The sequence below is a fragment of the Brassica rapa genome, chromosome A03 (assembly GCF_000309985.2).
Source record: "Brassica rapa cultivar Chiifu-401-42 chromosome A03, CAAS_Brap_v3.01, whole genome shotgun sequence".
NCBI lineage: Eukaryota > Viridiplantae > Streptophyta > Magnoliopsida > Brassicales > Brassicaceae > Brassica > Brassica rapa.
This window is the reverse complement of record NC_024797.2, coordinates 18,129,053-18,145,347: the sequence shown is the minus strand read 5'-3', so window position 1 is coordinate 18,145,347 and position 16,295 is coordinate 18,129,053. Positions and strand designations below refer to the sequence as shown.

Here is a 16,295-nt window from a genome sequence, read left to right as displayed (position 1 = left end):
ATTATGCATTTGGTAATAAAATAGAAAGATATGGGGTGTGATTCACGAAAGCAAATTGGTGAGGCCACGGTAGTGTGTGTACACTATCAAATAAATTAACTTTATATGTTACGATTTGATATGATTCTTGATCTTGATCATATCATTTATTTTATTATTCCAGTTTGTTAAATTTCACTTCTCTCTTTTTGTTTCTTTCTCTCAACAATATGCATTATGCAAATTTAAATTTAGATGATATTTAAAAACTAAATGCAAATTAGATGTTTACACAAAGATTATTTAGTACAAAAGTAATATCAAATTTAGATAATATAGACTTTGATACATAGATCCAAAGTATAGACAATATAATAGTATATATAGTTAAAATATAGATCTGAAAAGCTTTCATATAACAACACATATATAAAGTTAACACAAATTACTAAACTATATACATTAGTTATCTTTCTTTTGTTTTACTATCAGTTTTGTTTCACCATGGTAAACTGCAATATTAATTTTTTTTCTCAATTACTTTATTATATTAATTTTACAAAATTTCCCAAAAGTTTAAAACATAAACTCAAATTTTACAAAACCACACGGCTACTATATATATATATATATATATGGGCCAAAGACGTAACAAGCCTAATTTATCCCACAGCAGGATAAGAATTAAGGAAGGCTTATTAAGTGACTGTTTCGACAGTTACGACGTTACGTTCTACGTTTGTAGAGACCAAAACGAAAAAAAAAAACATCAACTGTCTGTTCACACCATTCCTCAGACAACCAATTCAGACATCTCTGCCGCAACATGATTAGGGAAAAGTGTTTGGTAATCCAAGCTCCTGGCGGTTTCAAAGAAATGAGCCACAGCTTCCTCTGGTGTCCCTACCAAGACACCATCTCCTAGGTTGGGTATATGCCCTTTTGGTCCAGCACTCTTCACCACTCTTAACACAAAAACATACATTTTTCTTTCAGTTTCTTGAATTAAGTAATAAAGAATTAACAAAGTAAACTGTTCACCTATGAATCTCTTCAGTTATAGCAGGAGGAGGAGAGAATAGATAAGCAGGATCTACATTCCCCTGCACGCTAACATCACTCCCCAGTCTCCTCCTTCCATCAGCAATATCTATAGTCCAGTCAAGTCCAATAACATCAGCTCCTGTTCCTTTCATCTTCTCAAGAAGGCCACCGTTTCCGTTAATGTTTGAAAACTATCGGCGTCTCTGGACATCTTCTCTTTACAGCATCAATGATGTAGCAAGACATAACTTTAAAACACGGGTTAACAACCTATTTACAAACCAGAAATATCATATAACAACAATTGCACACCATATTTCAACATTGTTAAATTGCACACATATAACATATAAGTATCCTAACCTATTATTCCCCAATCAAAAAAAAAAAATCGAAACCCAAAGCTAAACAGACGAAGGTTTGCCCGACTTAACCCAAGATCCAACTGCAAACCCAAGCTTTGGTAAAGTATACCTCTTCAAAGTATACCTCTTCGGTATAGATCGTTTACCGATCTAGATTTTTCAAATTTACCGTTTGTCATAAAATCGAAATTGGTTTACTCACCGGTAAAATCTGATTATCTATTACAATCACAACAAACCAGAATTGTTTTGGACAGAACTTCTTCTACTTTGGAAAAAAAAATTCAAATTAACACGGCTAATCAATCATTAACCCCTGATAAACCGGACCGGTCCTATTTGCATAGAAGTCAGAACATGATGAGGGAAGAAGACAGTTTACAACATAGCAAATCTGACCGAGACATCGTCTGAAAACAACAGAAACAAACATACAAAAAACTTCTTTTGTACTTATTCTACCATGTTTCTTTCTCCCACTGTCATTCACAGCAAGAGCGAGGTCAACGTCTCTAGTCTGGCTAGATGCTCGGGCATCTTCAGTGTATTCTCCTCGCAAACAGCTTCAACCTTGTCATACAAAATGTCGTAGTTGAAGCTACTAATGTTCCTGAAGTAACATTGATCACTTCCAACATATTTATAAACTTGCTGTGTCCCCCCATATCCATTCACCACTAAGTTATTCTTCACCACCATAACCCCTTGCCCTTCTTGCTTATTCTCCACCTTACTCTTAAACGTTCTCATCATCACTTTATCACTCTCCGTTCTCTCCTCATTGAACCCCATCGTCACATTCGCAACCTCTAAAGACGTATTGTCCTCTTGCTCCAAGGAGTCAGAGTAGAGGTAAAAAGGAAAACTCTTAACAGATTTCGCCGCGTAGATTCGCCTTGACCCTCTCTTGGACTGAACACGGTCTTCGCCTTCGATCAACTGATCTATAATCTGCAAGCTCCCATCTTTACCCAAAACCATCTTGTTTACATACCTGAACTCTTGACGAGAAGTGGTCACAATCTCCCCATGAGAAGACTTGACCAAACCTTTCGAACATACCAACCTCTTAGCCTCCGTCTCAAACTCTCCATTCAACCCCTTGAAATCTAACACAGAACCAATCTCCAGAGAGCTTCTACTAACCTCAAGCACCTCCCCTTCAACAACCTCCTTCTCACCATCCAACCAAAGATGCAAATTCGCGTCAACAAACCAAACATTCAACGCGTTAGTCACACTAAACCCAAACTCATGACCTTCCCCATCCAACAAACTCCCCAAAAACGGCGTCATCTCGATATCATAACTAGGCAAATCAAACGAGCCAATAGCCGTCACGGGTCTCCACAGCAAAGGATTGATCCCACCGGTGAAAACAACAGGGAAAGGCCAAACCGCACCCGCGACTTCCCCGTCTAGTGTCACCACAACTTCTCTAAACGGTCCGTTACCACCAGCTGTACTAAGATTGTTAGCTGTAATAAAGTCGTTAGGAAGGTTCCCATACCAAAACTCATCGTTCTCGTGGAAAGAAACATAAACTTCGAGGACAGCTCTATACACATTCCTAGGGATCTTGATCTCCTTGCTCTTAGAATCACCCGAACTCGAGATCTCGAACCATAGGCCGTCGTTTAAAGGGAGGCTTCTCGAAATAGGCACGATCATATCAGCTCGAGGAGGAGAGTTGTAATCATAATCACCAGATGATGGTGGATAGTAATGGAAGAAGACGTCGACGTGGTAAACGCCGGTGTAGGTTGTGTCGACGATGTTGCCGAGGTAGAGAGCGAGGGTCTGAGTCCGGTTCTTGACGAGGAGGGAGTGGTATTTAGTGACGTCTTTCTCGACGGACCAGACGATGCCGTTTCGCGTAGGCTCGGCGGTGCAGCTGCGGAGAAGCTCTGCGCCGTCGAGCCAGAGGCCGAAGATGCGGTCGAACTGTCGGCCTCGGCAGGTGGATCTGAGCTCGAGGGTGATTCTGGAGAATTGCTGGGAAGGGCAGTGGGAGGGGAGAGTGTAGTTGGCGAGGACCGGGGGTTTGGTGTAGGTGTAGGCGAAGTCGTGGTGGAGGAATTGGTGGGAGCAGGGTTGTTGTTGAGTTTGAGGAGAAGAGGGGACGGGTGGCTTTTTGACTTCGAAGTAGCGAGTTGGTGACGTGGCGTTTCGGGAGGAGGAGAAGAGGGGAGAGAAGTGGGGTGGTTTGAGACGTGATCTTGTTTTGTCGTGGTGATCGGCGACGGCGGAGAGAAAGAAGACGGTGAAGAAGAAGAGGAGGAGTGGAGGATGAGAGGAAGAAGACATGATTGTACGAACTGATCTTGTTTGGTCTCTCTGTCTGGTAATCCAATTGATATGTCAAAGACGCAAATGATAATGTAATAAAGTGCATCTTACTTAAAGAATTTAATTAAGATGTTTTCTTGGGTACTTCAAGAACTAATCACTGACTTAACTAATGTGCAATACTCCAGATTGCATCTAGGAAACAGAGTGCATTCAATACTATTTTTTTTTAATAATATAATAATGTTCATTGTGGATTCAAATTACTATTTCTAAAAATATAATTAAAATTTAACTAACAATTTTAAAGTATTTTAATTAATATTTACTAAACAATTATTTTATTATTTTAGTATAAATTTCTTCAAACTTGATATTAAATACATCTATCAGCTATTAAATCTCAGGTAAATTTTTATTTTTCCTATTTTTTGGTAATCTATGGTTAACACCTTTTCAACGCTCGTTTCACTCCAAATTGTCTTGTATTTCTTTTTAAACATAGTAATTTATTTAGTGTATTGACATAACTCTATTAATTACTACGGTTAGATTGGTTGCACGCTACCTTCTTGGAAACCAATCACAAAACGTAGCACATAACCAAGAATGTTTGGATCTTTGAAGCAAAGCAATAGACAGTACCTAGTTGCAATCATATGATCATATACAAATATCAAAAGATTTAAAAAAAAATTACTGACTACACAACGATCAATTGGCCCTGATAATCAATTAGCAATTTGGCTATGCACAAAAGGTCTGTGAAAGAAGAGGTTATCCAACCTCAGATGAGCTAGTTTCCTGATTCTGTAATGCTGATGATTGGATCTGATTCAACGGGAAAACAATCCCAAGTAATGCCATTTTTTGTCATATCAAATCCCAAGAGTGTTGAATTAAACACATACTGATAGAGTGATAGTTTGATCAGAAAAAAGCATTCGTGTCAGACTAAACAAGTTGCAAACACTAATATAGTTTAGCTCTTCCATAGTGACTTCAAGAGATAAAGTACTCCTCTGGGGTGTAAAACTTCAATCCATTTGCCTGCAGTCAAAAAAAGTAGCTGTCTATCAGGAAAGTCGCCTAAATTATTTTGAGGGAGATGCCCGATGTTTAGTAACAAATACCTGTGCAAATTTTATATCTGCGTCGCTGTGATCGCCTTTTCTTCCGGCTGCATCCCCAACGTAGAACGATCTGATGGCACAGAAGTTAGTATACACACCAAACTAAAGTAAAAGAAAGAATGCAAACGGATAGAGAAGACTAACTTATCCATATCAATTTCAATTCCAGAGTTAAAGTGTTTCTTCATGAGTTGCCACATTCCAGCCTTGGGTTTGCGGTAAAGGTCATCTTTACCACCAGAACTTGCGACTCCACAGGCTATAAACACCTGCATCCAGAACAAAACCATTGAAAAGTCCAAATGTTAGCTAATAAGAACTTGCAAGACAGAACAAACCATGAACCAACTTGTTTGCATCATAGTTTCTTCTAATTACTCAAAGCAATATTCAGAATTTGTTGAAGCAGTGTTCTTGAGTAGATAAAATAACGTTGTTAATTATGAGAAACTAAAACCGAACTTCACCTGAACAGGGACCTCCACGCGCTTGATAAAACTGTTGAGGCGTCCAATTTTCGAGTCCACAGCAGCTTGTCTTTTGTTCTTCCACCGATCAATGTTGGACTCATTCGTGAAAATAACCTGATGAACATTAGCATTTATATACAAATAAACTGAGACTATTGAGTTGCATGGGCTTAGATGTAGTACAAAAGGAAAATAAGTTACCAGCTTGTAGCCTTGACTATGAAGACTTTGTAGTTTCTCAGGTATAGAAGGATACATAAGAGACCATGCATCTGCACCTACACTGAGAAAAAGGAAAATGAAAACAATATGATTCATTAATGAATAACACCTATTTTGTAAAAAAACATGGGTGCCTTTCTGGAAAAGTAATCACTGAAGTAACAAACTACAGGTCCAACAATCATAAATGGCCACTGGAAGAGGTTGGAAACAGAGAAGAACATGAAAATTCTCAGAGACCAATTCGCTTCTTACATTTTCACGGATGTTTTTGTTAGGCATCCATCAAAATCAAATGCAGCTATCTTCTCTGAATCATTAAGACCATCATCCTGTTAAGATTTAGCAAATGAATTTTTCCTTAGGACATAATGCATTATACCATATACTCAGAAAGCAAAATCATATTTGAAGATGATTTCTAACCCGCTCAAGGAATATTACAGTCTCAAACGCTTTCCACTTCGGCAATAGACTGGCATCCTGAAAAAGAAGGATATTAGTAGCCAGAGACATAATGATTGGAAAACGAATACATATGCCAAAGCTGCAAACTCCCAAGAGTGCCTACCCTGTACTTTTCCTTCACATCAGATGCAGAAAGAGAGATTTCTACTTCAGCTACGACCTGAGAAGTTGACTCACTGGTGTTCATCTGCATAACACAGTATTTAAAATCAGTTGGGAGAATCTCAACATATGGAAGAGACTGCCAACCACTAGCATGTGTACATATACATCTCATTGCTTACATACCTTAGGTTTTCTAGTAGTAGGTTGGCTCGTGTTGGTATGCACTTCATCTTTTTCCACCATTTCCCCAACCTTTCATAAGAAACAAAATATTACAAGACAATGAAAATTCAACTTTTACAAAATTATCAAAAGACGTGGTTACTACTATCTAATAACCTGAGAATGTTTTCTCTTGTTTGTCTCCTCCGTCAGCTAGTTTTCAGTTCCCGATTGTCAGGAATTGAAGTAAGAAGTTAGTTTGGCGAGGCCTACAATTTTATGGAAAAAGGTGTTGCTAGTAAATCTACCAAGGTCTTGTTCTCGCATTGTTGGACCAACTCCTTTAATGCATCCTGATCACCACTCTGTTTTATTGTACCAAATAAATCAAATATATAACAATGTGTCAGCACGAATAAGGCTAGTTATATGTTGACACTGACAATGGTGCCATACCACTGGTATATTTGAGAGTCAGTGTGACAATACTTAAACTTAATACCACATCTATATTCAAGATAGCATCATCTGTTCAATTTTATGATCTTAGCAACCCTGAGAACATAAGCAAACATCCAGAACTAACCTGCAGTGATGAAAATCCACCAATGTCCTCTACAGAATCAATCGGATCTGATTCAACGGGGAAACAGCCCCGGTGATGCCACTTTGTCATATCGAATTCCCTAGAGTCTCTGGTCACCAGCCCCAATCTCAGTTCCTTTGCAGCAATAGTCTGAGAGCACTTCTTGCACGATGACCTGCTTGATTTCGCGTACTCAGCAATAACTTTTGAAGAACCTTTCGTCTCCTTAATCTTCTCCCCACTTAAATCATCTGTTGCGAGATGTTCAATCTCTTCCACCTTCTCATCGACCTGCTTTATTTCAAGCAGATACAATCAATTATGAAAAGTAAGTTAATTCACATTCCAAATCCAAATGAGCAAACGAGAGTGAACTTACTTCTTTAGCAGGGTCACCACACTGTTCCACCAATTTAGCCAACGCATCTTGATCATCTTTCTGCGATCATAAGCACATGTACACATTTGTTAGAGAGGAAGAAGAAGAAGATGAACGTTGAACGAAAAAATATCTATAATTGATCGTTACAGAGTTTGTTATTCTGTTTTTTTATAACCGGTTTAAACAACCACATGTACGGTTTATACTAAACCGAATATACAATCTCAATCAACTCTAATAGGGGAGCCCAAAGCTAAGATGATGAGAGAGACTCTAACCTCCAAAGCGGATACTCCTTTGATATCGTCGACGGAAGCAATCGACTCCGATTCGGTAGGGAAACAATTCAAATGATGCCATCTGGTCATGTCGAACCCGCCAGGTCCCTTGCTAATCAATCCTAATCTAAGGGTTTTCGAGGCGATTGACTTCGAGCATGCCTTGCAGGAAGATCGGTTCGACTTCGCGTACTCGGCTACGATCGGCATTTTCTCCGGTGAAATATTGTTCGGAGTTGTTGTCCAAATGTAACGGTGGGAGAGATGGTTTCGTCCTCGTTGACGGAGAAAGAGATTGGAGTGATGGATGATCAAAGGAGGGAGAGAGTGAGAGTGGCGAGAGACGAAGGAGGCTAAAACCATAAGGGGAGGTTTCGAGAATAAAAGGTAATTAGGGTGGAATTGCAAATGTTAACGGAATATAAGGACTTAAATGTAAATATATTGGGCCGTTTTTAGCTGTAAACGCCAATTACATTTTGATAGATAAATTCACCTGACACTACCCATCAGACAGTAACTATTACTCCCTCCGTTTTTTATTATAAGTCGTTTTGAAGCTATGCACATAGATTAAGAAAATCATTAATTTTTTATATTTTCGAAACAAAAACATCATTAATTATTTACCTAACCACAATTTAACCAATAGAAAAATAGAAGATATATTATCATTGGTCATACAACATTAATTACTAATAAATGTTACATAAAAAACCGAAAACGACATATAATTTGGAACAAAAAAGTTTCTCTAAAACGACTTATATTAAAAAACGGAGGGAGTATCTGATATATATTTGGTCGGTGGGTCAGAACAAATAAATGTCCGTGCTTCAGTCCCTTTTTAGAAGATATCTCAAAAATATACTCCCTCCGTTTTTTAATATAAGTCGTTTTAGAGAAACTTTTTTGTTCCAAATTATATGTCGTTTTCGGTTTTCTATGTAAAATTTATTAATAATTAATGTTGTATGACCAATGGTAATATATCTTATATTTTTCTATTGGTTGAATTGTGGTTAGGTAAATAATTAATGATGTTTTTGTCTAGAAAATATAAGAAATTAATGGTTTTCTTAATCTACGTGTATAGCTGTAAAACGACTTATATTAAAAAACGGAGGGAGTACAAAAAAAGTTATATAAATTATTACGAATTATTTACAACATACTTTAGGATAGAAGATAGTGACGAATGACGATGGCTAATAATTTGATTCATTGAAGGAAACCAGCTCAGAGATGCTTCTGTCTCTCTGTCCTAAAACATCGACAAAGAGTGGGAAAAAAGCACACGCATAATCTCAACGGTCACATACTGTATCTCTTCTTAATCCGACGGTCAGCAAAATAACACCACCACGTAAATTACCATAATACCCTCTGTTCCGACATCTCCCTGATCTTTCCACCGTCCGGTTACGTACGGCGTTGACTCGAAACCGAGAGGTAAACCTCGCACTGTACCAAAGTGTTCCCAACTCTAAAACCAGGAACCACAGTAAACGCAACTCTCGGCTCAGATTCCGACAAGCTTTCTTCCGCCACGCTCTTCATGTACATTTCGGAGAATCTGCAACCCTTAGATACTTGAAAGATCGAAGCTTCAACGTCAAAGGAGAACGCAATACAATGCAAGAGCCAAACCCGTTTCGCCATTTCAAGAAACGCGGTACAAAAACTCGTCTCCGGAAACTCCCCGACAGAGACTTGGTTTCTCACATGCAAATGTCCGAAGAAAGCCTGCTCCATCTTCGGATGCACGAGTCGCAAATACTTATCTCTGCAAAACCTAGAGAATCTTGATTTAGGACGCGACGCTAAACACTCTCTCGCTTTCATCGGTCTAAGCTCCGTGAACCTCTCAAAGAACGTCTCTTTACTCGTCTTCCGAGATGATGATGATGATGGTTCGCTTGTGAAGCAAGGTAGATGAAACCCTTGGAACATGATCTTGCAAACGAAATGCTCGAAAGCGAAACACGCGTGGTCTTGCTTGTAATAGAATACTTCAGGCTGTATCGCTTCAGCCGCCGTGTGGACGTCCCAAGCAGAGAACTTCATTTGCTCAACCATCGTTTTAACGAATCCTCGGATTGATTTGACGGTGTGGTTTAGATAAATAACGAAATGATTTTGATCCAGTGAATTACTTTTGTTCAGTCTCTTCTCCATCAACTTGTTCTGATTCTTGGATTCTTGAAACTTCTCTTTAAGAAAAATGATCTCAGAGTCTTTAAGCTTCAGCTGACACTCCATCTTCTTCCCCATGATCTCATAAGTCTTCGAGAGGCTTCTCATCTCTTGAATCTCGGCAAGAACTAGAGTTATATCAGGGTTAGTATCAAACTCGTTCTTCAAGAAACTCTGTTTCAGCTCAGACAATGTCTTCAGCTCTGACACGACCAACCTGTCTGCTTTTTGAATCCCAGCTGGATCATACGGAGACTGGGCGTACTGCAGCTGCGCGTAACTTGATTTTATGGAAGAAACAGTAGCAAACAGCTTTGCAAGAAGAGCTTCCATGGAAAGTGTTTTCTCATGCTCTTCCTCCAGCTTGTCAAAGGACTCTGAAAGATTTGGAGCAGTCTTCACTAAGTTCACGTTTTCTTGTCTCTTCTTCTCTCTCTCAACTTCCGGAACAACACCGGTTAGCTTCTTGATGTTGATAGCTTTCACAAATGCCCGTCTGAGTTTTCCTTTTCTTGAAGCAACATCCAATGGTTTCACAGTCTCCATCTGGAAGGTAGATCATCAATGCTGAGTTAAAACGACAATGATAAGTAATGAGGTGATGAATGGGACTTGTAATGGAAAAAGGAAAAGTAAAAGCAAACTTGGATCTAGGACTATTAATGAACCTTCACTTTGTAAGACTTCTTCAGTTACCAAAAAAGTCAAGGTGCAAGAGAAGAAGATGGTTACACTAATGGGCTAATGGCTGACACTACACTTTTTTGGTCACAAGGGAGAGAGGTATGCATAGACATTTTATATATGTACAGATATAGAGAGAGGTATATATATGCCTAGAATATGATGTGGATGCAATGTTGTGGGGACAATGTGGTTCATATATTAAAAGAAAATGTGTTTTGGTAAAGGAATAAACAAGTTAGAAATGTCCAAGGAAGAAGAATAAACAAGTTGCGTGTGTAGTACCATTTTCTTTTCATGAACCGATCTACTTTTTTCCTCATTAATATTCTGAAATCTTATGCTTGCTATATATGTGGTGGGGTTATATAGTCAAAATGTGCTGCTGCTATAGAATCAAACAAAAGTGAGATAAATAACATATAATAAAATTGGATGTACCTAAATCGGTTATCTGCAAGAAGAACACACGACATTTGCAAATTATTCAACACTCCTCGTTCTCATTTTCTATTCACTTTTGGTTGAAAAGGTGCAAAAGAGAATATAAAAAGAACTGAGGAGTTTAAATACATGTAGATTACTACTCAAAGTTGGTCATAAGTTATCAATTATGAAAAAAAGGGTTAGAGTATTCCCTATTCAGAGATCATAATTGCTATATTACAATTTACAAATCAGTTAACTAGTATCCAAGAATTAATAAAATGCCCCCACACAAACACACACATATGGCTGTATGTAATATGATATGATTCTCTTGAATGGTCATTTGATTCCACTCATTTTGAAAAAGTAGGACGGTCTATAATCCTGATATAGCTACCTAACATTTAGTACAGTCACAAACTAATCACAAATGATCCGCGTATCCAAAGAACTAACAAGAGTTTTTTTTTGTTCAAGAGTGATGAAGACAGGGTTACTCACTGTGTGTTGTATGTTTTACTTTTCTTGTTCCTCACTTCATGTAGAGTGTATCTGAAGAAATGAAATGGATATAACTGACAGACCAGCCACTGCTTAAACGATGAAAGATCAAATCAATCATATGAAACATCAAATCACTACCTACCGTAAGGAAGATTGGAGAGACAAAGAACATGATAAGATAAAGAAGCACTTCTAATGTGCACGCTAATGTGAATTGTACAACCATTATTGCTTTGTATGGATATTCAATGATGGGAGTTTGTCAAAAATAACGGAGACGAAATCATTCAGAAAGAAACAAAACAAAATTTATCAGATGCTGAATAACAAACCTGATCGAAGAAATGCTCTCCTCCCCGGACTATTCTCTACTAACGACAATATCGGTAACAAGAAAAAAAATTACGGTTCAGTGACGGTTTTAAGACAAAACCGGATCTCGAGAAAGATAGGTAGAAAAGTGTAAGTAATGATGCATTGGAAGTTTATAGAGAGAAAGGTGAAGCAGGAGTATTGGTAAAGAGTAAATGACAGAGCCTAGGGAAGTTCAAAAGACTGAATTTTCCTGTCATACCCTAATGAGTATGAGATATTTACACCGACATTGCCGCTTTATGGTGCGGAAACGTCGAAATGGAAAGGGTGTTTTCGATAGTATATAGATAGATTTATAACATGATCTAAAATGTTTCAACGTACTCAGACAGAACGCAAAATCACACGCTTGTGGATGTATGTGAACAATCCAGTGGGAAGTTGTGGTAACAATTTTACAATCTGGCCAAGCGTGGATCTTCATAGGACGGCTCAGGTGATGCAGTTAGGCGTAGGTCTTCATAAGGCAGATAGTATTGTCGGTTGTCGAATCGTCTATGTAATCTTTCTCATATCGTAATTGTAATATCTTAATAAATCAGCGTAAAAAAAAAAATCTCACATCTGAAACAATTTATTCATTAGTTTTGTCGGGGTTTCTATTACAACGATTTTATTTTCTTTTATTATATACTTCTAAGAGCATCTTAAGAAAAACTCTCTTTTGATAAAAAAAAAAGAAAAAAAAGAAAAGCTCTCTATTGCAAAAACTCTATATTCGAAGTTTCAATGTGTTATTCTCTTAAATCAAGACTTCAAATATAACTTCAAAATTTCTTGTAATTTATACTATGGTCTTTATAATTATCATAATTAATATAAATTCATAAAACTTTTATAAATAACTAACACAAATATAAAAACATTATAGTAATATTAATTAATAAAATATTACACTAAAACATAAAATTATAAATAGAAATACATAATTAAATATTAAATTACAAGCACAATACCACATTATTACATAAAATTATTTTTTAATACTCTATTTTCGGTTACACAAAATTTGTCTGGACAATATTTTAGAAGTTCCAAAGCAAATTTACTAAACTATTAGTGTTGTTGTAATATTTAAATTTGTGTAATAATTATGTATTCATGTATCTTTTTTTTTTAAACTGTTAAGTTTTTTTTTTTAATATTTGTTGTCAAATTCTACTTTTAAAATATTATAAATCTTATTTTATTTAAAAAAAATTATGTGTAAAATTTAAATTTATAAAAAAAATAAATTAAAAATATTTAAGATATACAAAAGTTTTAAAGATTAAAAATATGAATGAAAAAATATTTATGAATCATAAATGAATCATAAATATGATATATAATTAATTATAAGGACCAATATGCAAATAAAAAGATGAAATTTTAAATTTAGAGTTTTGATCAGTGAAACTCCAAATATGAAGTTTCACTTCTTAAAGTTTCGCTTCTTGAAGTTTTGAAGTTTCTTTTTGGAGAGCAAAAAATTCTATATTTGAAGTAATAAAGTTTCTTTTGGAGATGCTATAAGATGTTTTTTTTAACACTTTAAGAATAATTACAAAAGCAATTATTCCTCAACAAGTTCTATTCTTTTTTTTTTTGTAAAAAATGAGGATGGTTAAAATTTACGTGCCTCACATTATAACAATTTTTTTTTTTTCATTATAACAAATTATATTTACACTATATATGAAATTACTGTTGGTTTACGTTATTCACGTAGAAGAAAACAGAGTTCTAAAAAACGTATTGAATGATGTGATTTTACAAATCGTGGAAGTGCTTCTGAATCTGTTCAGCTTTTTTCTTGTGTTTCTACTTAGTTTTTGTCTTTTCTTCAAGACTTATACTATAATAGTGGGTAAGCATGTAGCACCATCCAAGGGGAGAGCATCCAAGGTGGGAACGTTAATGGGCTCAGTAATGGGTCCTACAAAAGGCCTAGTAATGGAAACAGTCATGAAGCATTTAAAGACCTGACCAATAATGTAATTTACTCAACGAAAAAAAAAATTAAAAATTGGAAAACAATTTGAAAAAGAAAAATGAAAAACAAACACTGTACTCATCTGCAAATTGGGTTTCTCTTCATTCTATCAGTTCGTGTCGGAGTATGTGAATCGCCTCCTTAGGGTTCGAATCGAACATAATCGTAACACGAAAGAGATGGGCGAATCTCAGATTCTAAGCTTTTCTTGGTCTTTTAAGACTTTGTATACTCTGTCGATCGTCTTATTTACTCTTCTTCACACCTTCCCATTTCAAGCTCAAGCTGCTCCCCCTGCTGGTAAATCACCATCTTAATTTACCTAATTTTGATTCATTTTATTAAATATTTTAATCATCAGTGATTTGGGTTCTGCTCACTCACTCCCCAATTCACTTTTAATTCACACTTTCCAATTCAGGGATTTTCTAATGATACTAGCTCTAACTGGCTGTTGATTGGATCTAGGTTCGTTGATAAAGCACATGTCCTCGGTTCTCAAGTGGACTACAGGTTCATCCTCTAAAACATCCTCCCAATCAGGTGATTATTATTTTTTTTAATTTTGTTAGCTTGATTTGATTGTTGTTGAGCAAAGCTGGTTCTGATGTATAATTGTTTCTCAATACAGAAACTGCTAATGTAGTTCAGTTTGAGAATGGTTACTTGGTCGAAACCGTTGTGGAAGGAAACGAGATCGGTGCCCTTCCTTACAAGATTCGTGTCTCTGACGACGGAGAGCTTTATGCTGTTGATGAAGTTAACAGCAACATCATCAAAATCACTCCTCCCTTGTCTCACTGTAACATTTGCCTTTTATCTCTTCATTTTAGTTCCTATACATTTTCTACTTGATAGCCATGTATACTACTTGTCTCTATTCATGTTCTGTATGTTTCATATGAAATATTTTGACTTAAAGAGTGTTGTGACTTTTGTTTTTAAACCTGTGTGGGCAGACAGCAGGGGAAGATTGGTGGCTGGATCTTTTCAAGGTAAAACGGGACATGCTGATGGTAAACCAAATGAAGCTCGTTTCAATCATCCTAGAGGTGTAACTATGGATGATAAAGGCAATGTTTATGTCGCTGATACTTTGAATCTCGCCATCCGAAAGATTGGTGATTCTGGTATGTCTGCAAAGTTCTCTGGCTGCTCAGAGATGTTAAGAGTCTAATGTTTTATTTAACAGGTGTTACTACAATAGCTGGAGGGAAATCGAATGTAGCTGGGTTTAGAGATGGACCAAGCGAGGATGCTAAATTCTCAAACGATTTCGATCTTGTTTATGTTCGTCCTACTTGCTCCTTGCTGGTTATCGACAGAGGTAACGCTGCTCTTCGCCAGATCTCTCTTGCTGAAGAGGACTGCGAGTATCACTCTAGCTCAATCTCTTCTACTGGTAAGAAACTACATACAGTATATCACTTTGTTTTAAACTTGGATCTGAGAGTGTTAACTTAAAAGATCATTTACCAGATATCCTCTTGGTTATTGGTGCCGTTGTCATTGGTTACGCTACATGTTTGCTCCAGCAAGGTTTCGGACATTCTTTTGTCTCTAAGATGGTAAAGTTTCAGTTTCTTCTCTTACACGCCTTTTGTTCACTTCCCACTAGCCATAAAGGTTTATGTTTTTATATTTACAGTCAGAAATCAGCTTTGAAGAGGAGCAATCAGGAAAAGAGAAGCTCTCTCGACCTGTCCTTGAGACAACAACAACAACAACAGCCAAGGAAGAACCTGGTTGGCCATCGTTTGGACAACTCCTTATCGATCTCTGCAAACTCGCTCTCGAGTTTTTCACCAGCAACCTAGTCCCAGCCCGTTTCAAAACCAGCGCCAATCTAAGGCCACTTAAAGATAGACTCAAAATGCCTGAAGACGAGCAAGAACCACCTTTAGTCCAAAGACATACTGCTCCAGCACCAATCTCTGAGTCCCGACACGCCCACTTACCTAAACAGAGTGATACTTACCCTGAGCATAAGCCGTCGAAGACAAGATCAAGTAGTGCAACAAAGGATCCATCATCCAAGCACCATCGGTCGTCATCATCAAAACGGCAGGAGTATGCTCAGTTTTACGCCTCGGGGGAGGTTGTGCAACCACCAAAGGTCCATAAAGAGCGATCAAGGCGTCGTCATAGAGATAAAACAACCGAGACCGCAGAACCAAAGACAACGGCATCATCAGATACGGTGAAGCCAGTAGAGTACAGTAATAGTTCAAAGTTTGATCATTTCAACATGAGGAGCAGCAAGTATGGACCTGAGACTCCATTCCGCTTCTAGAAAAGTCAAATCACATCCTCATGAGAAGTTACCCTTTGAGCCTTGCCTTGGTGGGGGAGAGATTCCTTATGTTTTTGTAGTTTCAGAGCAAAAAAAGGATAAAGAATTGTCTACTGTAATGAAAGATTATTGATTTGTTTCTTGTTGTTATGAGCTTAACTGCTGTAATATACTGGATTATTGAGTTTACACTTCTATGCATATTTTCTAGAGAAATGGCATATTCCAACCTAACATAACAATTGTTATTGTGTTTTTTTTTTTTCATATCTCAATTTTGATATCTCATAGATTTTAGCCAAAACTAAAATTTATTTCAAATAACTCTAAAAATCATTTTGTACAATATCCATTTT

The 16,295-nt window shown here is 37.0% G+C and overlaps 4 protein-coding genes across 10 annotated transcripts; 1 reads left to right on the top strand and 3 right to left on the bottom strand.

The window, feature by feature from the left end:
- Nucleotides 1-1,654: 1,654 nt before the first annotated feature.
- LOC103859598 (peptide-N4-(N-acetyl-beta-glucosaminyl)asparagine amidase A) lies at nt 1,655-3,949 on the bottom strand. The gene has a single exon (XM_009137164.3). The coding sequence runs from the start codon at nt 3,693-3,695 to the stop codon at nt 1,875-1,877; it is 1,821 nt and encodes a 606-aa protein (XP_009135412.1). The 5' UTR covers nt 3,696-3,949; the 3' UTR covers nt 1,655-1,874.
- Nucleotides 3,950-4,493: 544 nt separating this feature from the next.
- On the bottom strand, nt 4,494-7,997 carry LOC103859597 (polynucleotide 3'-phosphatase ZDP). Of its 3 annotated transcripts, XM_033286557.1 has the most exons (15): nt 7,484-7,997; nt 7,203-7,262; nt 6,824-7,117; nt 6,546-6,602; nt 6,415-6,450; nt 6,259-6,327; nt 6,074-6,157; nt 5,929-5,985; nt 5,758-5,834; nt 5,482-5,563; nt 5,278-5,394; nt 4,955-5,079; nt 4,811-4,880; nt 4,633-4,727; nt 4,494-4,583 (listed from the first exon to the last, which is right to left on the bottom strand). In XM_033286557.1, exons 1-14 carry the CDS (start codon nt 7,844-7,846, stop codon nt 4,680-4,682), a joined length of 1,539 nt encoding a protein of 512 aa, XP_033142448.1. In that variant the 5' UTR covers nt 7,847-7,997; the 3' UTR covers nt 4,494-4,583; nt 4,633-4,679. The 3 variants fall into 3 exon arrangements, with proteins under 3 accessions (XP_033142448.1, XP_009135410.1, XP_009135411.1); XM_009137162.3 differs by having other exon boundaries at nt 4,510-4,727; nt 7,484-7,996; XM_009137163.3 differs by having other exon boundaries at nt 4,510-4,727; nt 6,824-7,114; nt 7,484-7,993.
- Nucleotides 7,998-8,574: 577 nt separating this feature from the next.
- Nucleotides 8,575-12,680, bottom strand: LOC103859596 (protein GRAVITROPIC IN THE LIGHT 1). 5 transcript variants are annotated; one of them, XM_033286559.1, is made up of 3 exons: nt 11,439-12,680; nt 11,294-11,344; nt 8,575-10,225 (listed from the first exon to the last, which is right to left on the bottom strand). In XM_033286559.1, exon 3 carries the CDS (start codon nt 10,223-10,225, stop codon nt 8,906-8,908), a length of 1,320 nt encoding a protein of 439 aa, XP_033142450.1. In that variant the 5' UTR covers nt 11,294-11,344; nt 11,439-12,680; the 3' UTR covers nt 8,575-8,905. The 5 variants fall into 5 exon arrangements, with proteins under 5 accessions (XP_033142450.1, XP_009135405.1, XP_033142449.1 ...); XM_009137157.3 differs by having other exon boundaries at nt 11,294-11,382; nt 11,629-12,680; XM_033286558.1 differs by having other exon boundaries at nt 11,294-12,680.
- Nucleotides 12,681-13,428: 748 nt separating this feature from the next.
- On the top strand, nt 13,429-16,155 carry LOC103859595. Its single transcript, XM_009137154.3, has 7 exons — nt 13,429-13,946; nt 14,115-14,189; nt 14,278-14,448; nt 14,606-14,776; nt 14,839-15,048; nt 15,126-15,214; nt 15,295-16,155. The coding sequence occupies exons 1-7, from the start codon at nt 13,826-13,828 to the stop codon at nt 15,937-15,939; spliced, it is 1,482 nt and encodes a 493-aa protein (XP_009135402.1). The 5' UTR covers nt 13,429-13,825; the 3' UTR covers nt 15,940-16,155.
- Nucleotides 16,156-16,295: the final 140 nt, after the last annotated feature.